The sequence below is a fragment of the Orycteropus afer genome, unplaced genomic scaffold (assembly GCF_000298275.1).
Source record: "Orycteropus afer afer isolate SDZICR_OR568_19922 unplaced genomic scaffold, OryAfe1.0 scaffold00388, whole genome shotgun sequence".
NCBI lineage: Eukaryota > Metazoa > Chordata > Mammalia > Tubulidentata > Orycteropodidae > Orycteropus > Orycteropus afer.
The window spans coordinates 649,640-656,083 of NW_006921975.1; the positions used below are offsets into that span (position 1 = coordinate 649,640).

General features: G+C 42.3%; 1 protein-coding gene across 1 annotated transcript in view; it reads left to right on the top strand.

Moving 5' to 3' along the window:
- Nucleotides 1–1,376: 1,376 nt before the first annotated feature.
- The window catches only part of THOC2 (THO complex 2), a 150,492-nt gene continuing 145,424 nt past the window's right edge, over nt 1,377–6,444 (top strand). The window contains exon 1 of the mRNA XM_007953366.1: nt 1,377–1,447. Coding sequence (XP_007951557.1) covers nt 1,377–1,447 — 71 coding nt within the window. The remainder of the gene's footprint in view (nt 1,448–6,444) is intronic.

Sequence of the window (6,444 nt, forward strand, 5' to 3'; positions counted from 1 at the left end):
ATTCTCAGGTCCCAACACCACTTCGAAATATTCAGGCTGTTGGTCTCGTCAGAGTAGCTGACAGTTTGCAGCTCCAACTGTCTCTGTACTCACTGTTTTCGTTCAGATTTTTCCACCAGTTGGTGCCTAATCCACTTCTGTATGGTTCCTTTCAAAGCTCAGGGTTCCGGGATTAGCTTCTGTATCTCTGTCAATTGGTTTTTCTTTTCTTTGTTGAAGAGGATCTGTGTCGCTTGTCTGCCTGTTCTTCCATCTTACTGGAAGTCCCCAAAGCTGCTTCTTATATATGGAAAGCAGACCACATACCCAAAGCAGCTACTCAGCTGCTTGTGGGTAGATCCCACCATGGAGCTGATTGCTAGTCTCATCATGGAATGTAACTACCACCAGCTGCCCAGACACTCAACCAGGCCCAGCCAAGTTGACACACAAACATAACCACCACAGCCAACTAACAACATGGGAGCTCTGGTGGTGTAGTGCCTAAGGTATTTGACTGCTTACCAAAAGGCTGGCAGTTCAACCCCACCAGCCCCTCCTTAGATGATTGGGCAATCTACTTCTGTAGTGAGACTCACTGCCTTAGAGTTGGTCCTGATGCATAGCGACCCTTCCTTGGGTTTCCGAGGAGGTATCTCTACGGAAGTAGATTGCCCATCTTTCCTTCCCAGGAGTGGCTGGTGGGTTTGAACCGCCAGCCTTCTGGTCAGCAGTCAAATGCCTTTGGCACTGGGTAGTGATACTGCCCAGAAAACCCAAAGGGGGGTCGCTATGAATCAGAAGTGAGTTTGTGTTTTTTTTGGTTCTCTTGAATTAGCAGTAATGCCTGGCACACAGTAAATGCCTGCCCCCTCCCTAACTAGGGAGGGGATTTTTTAATCTCTCATCTCAGCCATTAGGAGAGTGTCTTGTAAATTTATCTGCTTAGACGTCTGTCTTTCCCACCAACTGTGAGCTCGTGGATGATAGGCATCATGGCTTATTTCTCAATACCAATGTCTAGCACACATACAACATGTGCTAGACACTGGAGATGTAAGCAGATAAATTACAACCGATTTTGAATTAATGGTCAGCTGTAGAATATCACAGAACATTAAGTGCTACAGTCAGGCTGGGGATGGCATTTTTCTTGTTCTAAAGAAAAGCGACGGTGGCCGCAGGCGCGGCTGGCACGGTCACTTTGAGAATGGGCCCAAGGCTCGTGGCCACATCCTTGGCAACCAGGCCTCGGGTTTCTGTGGGGTTAGGAAGAAGGTGGGGCGGGAAATCAAAAACCGAACTCTCAGCTCCCGGCATTCTCCGTGGGCGGTGCTCCCCTTTGACCCTTCGTTCGCGTGCTACGCATCCGGGCCTCTGCTACTAGAGAGGGGAAGATGGCGGCCGCAACCGTGTTAGTTCCCGCAGAGTGGATAAAGAACTGGGAGAAATCAGGGAGAGGCGAATTGTGAGTGTCCAGGCCGGAGGCAGGCGCCCATCTCAGGCCGGGCCCGGGCAGCGGCCACCTTGTCTTGTGTGGCGGGAGGCTGGGGGGAACGATGCGCCCCCTCCCCCACCTGGGCGGCGGGTGTGGATGGTTGGCTAGGAGTTTCGAACTCGGAGAGGAGAGGTGCTTGTAACCGCCGCCGACCTCCTTCCTTCCCTGGCCTCCCTAAAATCCCTGCTTCCTGCGGTAGCTCGGCTTCCTGTAGCCTCTTCGGAGAACTCTGTTGCGCCTCCCCCCCCCCCGCCCCCGCGGGTCCCCGCGCTCCTGTTCGGTCTCTTTTTGTCCCCCTCTTCGCTTGTGCTCACTTGGCTCCTTTTTCTTTACGGGGCCACAGGGGAGGGGTAGGGGGGTTCGGACTCTCCATCTCTCTCTGTACTATTTCTTCACTCTGCACCCGTTCGACTCCGCAGTTTGGAGCCCGGAGCCTCCTCTGCCCGAAGTCCGAGGAGGGTGAACCGTCCCGGACTCCCTCCCCTCCTCTCCGCCCGCCGCCGCGAAGCCCCGGGCGTCGCGAAGAGCCCCGCTGGGCACCTCGTCCTCCCGGGGAGCGGTCTCGGATTGTGCCGGCCTGCCGCGGGCTGTGGGGAAGCGTGGCAGGGATTGCCGCTCGCCTAGAAGACCTACCGGCATTTCTTTGCTCCGTCTTTTCACCTTAGAGCCTTTTCGGGTTGGATTCAACTTTCGTCATTAAATGTTTCCTAAACCCCATTTTGTCTTGGGCCGCCAACTAATTTTGGCAACTTTCCAAGCGGCTCGAGTACCTAGGATAACGCATTTTCTTTAGCCATGAAACTTACTATTATTTTTTTTTTCAGTAACACAGAAAACAGTAATTTGTCGTACCTGCGGTTTCATCACCTAGCTTTTCAGTTCTCTCGTTCTCCTTTCCTCCCTCCCCCTCTCTGGCTCGGGAGAAAATGAAAATCTTTTAAAAAGCAAAAGAAACAGCAGATTTCAAAACAAATAACTTTTATTTCCATTATTGAACTGTTTTAGAGGCTAAACTGAACCCTGTATGAGCTTAATGCTTGTTAAGCCATTTCTGCCCTGGTTGCCCCCATCCCCCCTTCCAATAACCAGTTTAAGGTTGCTGGTGGGAAAGATACAAATCTTTGGAACTTTGTTTCTTGTAACAAAACGCGAGTAACATTGCCAGCCTATATGCTCTATCTCCGCCCCCTCCCTCCATTGCACTAGGCAGGGCTTCACTAGGTCTTACAGTGGGAGCGTCAGAACTGGATTGCCTGAGTAAGCAGCCTTTTTAGCCACTTGACTGGCTGAGTGACCTTGGTTAAATTCCTTTAACCACTTTGTTTCCCCTTGAGTAAATTGGGAATAATAGTACTCTCTTCAGAAGAGTGTTGTGAAGACTAAATGATAATCCTTGTAAAGTACTTGGCATATAGTAAGTGCTCTAGTGATAGCTATTAATAGTAATATTATTATTCCAACCTGTAGATATTTAAACTTATCAGGACAGCTCTTGCACTTTGTCTGTAGCACTCAGGTTCACAATTACCAATTGGTCTTTGACTCTTTCATGTGTATTTACTTCTTTAATGAATTGAGAGGCTCTTGAAGAGTAGGAACTATCTCATATTTCTTTTGATTCGTCCCCTCCTCTCCTGCTAGCCCCTCTAGCACATGCATGCTTAGAGTGTTTATTGGTTTATTAACGGATAGAGAAGTCTTTTTGATGAACATTCGTGTTTAACTGTCAGGAACTTTTTCCAGATTGTCATATAGCAGTCAACAAGTAACTGTTAAGTTCCCCGTGTGCTGGGAAGACAGGATGGGAAGTTACCAACCTAAACCATCATCATCTATATTAAATTCCAAAAACCAAACCAAACTCACTGCCATGGAGTAGATTCTGACTCATAGCGACCCCCATTGGGTGTCCAAGTCTAAATCTTTACAGAAGCAGATAAATAGTCAAACTTTTCACTGTCCAGTACTTTTCATTTATTTGAGTTCTTTTCTCTCTATGAAAATTTTGTTGCATATAGCCTAATTTGGGAGGTTTGTCATCTTGCTAAAGATAGATGTTAGCGTTTTCATTTCATTTGACAGAACAAGTGGTGTTGTAAATATATTACAAAAAATCCTTTTCTTTGTCTGAAAACAGCCTCTTTTAAGTATGAAGCAGCAAGTGGAAATGCTAAAAATGAAGGTAGTATGTCATCAAGTTATGAGTGAATCCGTTTATAGTTTTGGTTTTTAGAGTATGACCAGCATTTAAAATTATATCGTTGGTGGATCTTTCCTTTTTAAGGAGCTTAACAGATGAGCTTTAACATCACTGGAAATAACCTTTTAGAAAGGTATGATGTAGTTCATGATATTGTTAGTTCATTTCTTCTCTGTCACTTCTTACCATCCTAAGTCTGTGTTCTGGGAGTTGTACTTAACTTCAGCATCATAGTGTTAAAAAGCAACATACGAGATATGTTATTGTTATGTGCCATTGAGTCAGACCTGACTCATAGTGACCCCTCCTTGGGTTTCCGAGGCAGTATCATTACGGAAGTAGATTGCCCAACCTTCCTTCCGAGATATGAGATACGGGTATCTAAAAACTTCCAAAGTGCAAAATTCTTTATAACGTAAAATTTGTAACTGTGCCCTGTGAAAAGCCACTGTCTATTAGGTGGAAGGGAGCTCAGGTGACGTAATGCCTAAGGCATTTGACTGCTAACCAGGAGGCTGGCGGTTCAAACCCACCAGCCATTCCTTGGAAGGAAGATTGGGCAATCTACTTTTGTACTGATACTGCCTAGGAAACCGAGGAGGGGTTGGATCCGACTCGATGGCAATGAGTTTTTTTTTTTTTTATTATTATTAGATGGAAGGTCTTGGCTTTGAAAAACAAGTTTTGTTAAGTAATCGGGAAAATTAAAACTGTATTTTGCCTAACTGTATAGTCTACCACATACCTATTTTTACCAGAGATACTGATTTTTTTTTTTCATACTGATTGTTTTTAACAATGAATTATAGAACTCTTAAAATGAACTTTTTCAAATGGTTACAAAAAGGTAAAGGAGGACTTCCAAAAGGTAATTAAGTATCTTTTCCAGTAACACTTAACTAGTCTTTGAAGTGTCACAATGCAAACTCTTTGAAATTCTGCAACCTATGGAAGATAGGAATTTAATTACTTTAATTTTAGAATTAAGAGTCTTAGTGCCTTTGTGATTTTTATGGTAACATATGACTTGCCTTGATAAAGCAGTTAAACTCTCCTGTAGTGGTAGATCCAGTAGAGAATTCTGTTTTTAGTAGAAATCATTAACACAGTGTGCATTTCTGTCTGTCACAGGCAACCTTAATGAAGACTTCCGTGCCAAGTTTTTAAACTAAAGATGCTAGCCTCATTTAAATACTTTAGTTTTGAAATACATACTTATATTTGTTGAATATCATCAATTTGTCTGGCTGAAGAACTACTTTTTCTTTTAAAATGTCTACCTATCCCAATTAAAAGTTTTGTTAGGTTTTACCTTATTAATTAATCTTTGATAGTTATAATAAAGTTTTGAAATTTAATTGCTAAATGTTTTGGTCGCTGTTCTTTTTCTTCTGCTACTAAATGACTTTAAACATTCCAGAACTTATCTAAATATACTTGGATGCTCAATAAGTGTCTGGATTTTTTGGAGGGAAGTATTTTAGTTTTGAGTATGTCGTTTTGTTTTTTGGAGGGACGTATAACAATTGCAGCAAATAATTGTTCAAAGAAATCTTAATCTTGGTGGCTGAAGATTTTTTTTTCTCAAAAAATGTGCTGTAAATTCAGCTTAAGAAATCTTTTGTTGCTTTTTTAGCCTTCAGGCATCTGGCATTTAATTTCTCATTTCGACCTGTAGTTATAAATCTTGATCTGTTTTCCTGGTAAGAGAAATGAATTCTTCAGAAAATGTTAAAGCAATATTAGGAGATTATCTAGGCTACTTTTTTCTTTCTTTGTTAAAAAAATAAAATAGTGTATAATGGTAGATTAAGGTAGATTGAGTGCTATCAATGTGTTTGTGCTTTTTCCTACTGGAAGTACAGGAACTTGTCTTTTTTAACATTTCCTGTTCCCTTTCCTCATAAATGCATATTTTCACAAGATAAAACTACTTTGTCCTGATTCTCATTTTTGTGTGTCATGCCTGTGTTCTGACACAGCAAATAGAGTAGCAGTTTGCTTAACCAAAGTGAGCCTTTTTTATTGTTTTGTTTTTAAGAACTAACTGAAGCACAAATGGACATCAGCCTTCTATATATGAAGCCAGCTTTGAAGTATTAAGCATAATCAAGTAGTTCAGGCTTGTGCTGTGTTTCCTTTTTACTGGGAGATGGGAGCAAGTAAGGTGACATGCTAAATACTCATGCTAAAGAAATATTCACAAAATACTCCTGAAGTCCTTGGGAGAACGTAAGGCATTTTATTCAGTTTAAGTTTCACAGATCTTTGACAGAAAGTAAATTCTGTCCTTGTTCTCAGGCATCTAAGACAGCGTCTCCACAATAACATTAAAATGTAGAAAATGGTAAACTTAATTATTTGGAGGTCATTAAGGGACTAAAATAATCATTTGGATTTGAACTAAGGTGGAAGGTTTGGTTATTTTTCAAGTCACAATAAAATGGGCAGCCATTGGAGGTAGTTTTGTTTTTCCCCTATAATTTAGACTAAGATGCTACAACTGTTTACCAAGGATAAAGTATAGTAAGACAGATGCAACATTCAGAAACAATTGCTTCTTTAAGGATACTTGATCTTCTATGAGTGGATTAGGGAGAAGAGCACAGATAAATCCACTGATTGGGGGTGAAATTCTTAGTGATTGGTTTTAGTTTTCCTCCAGCTAAGGGGGGAAAAACCAAAAAACCAAACTCACTGCTGTCGAGTCGGATTCAACTCATAGCGACCCCTCCTTGGGTTTCTGAGGCGGTATCACTACAGAAGT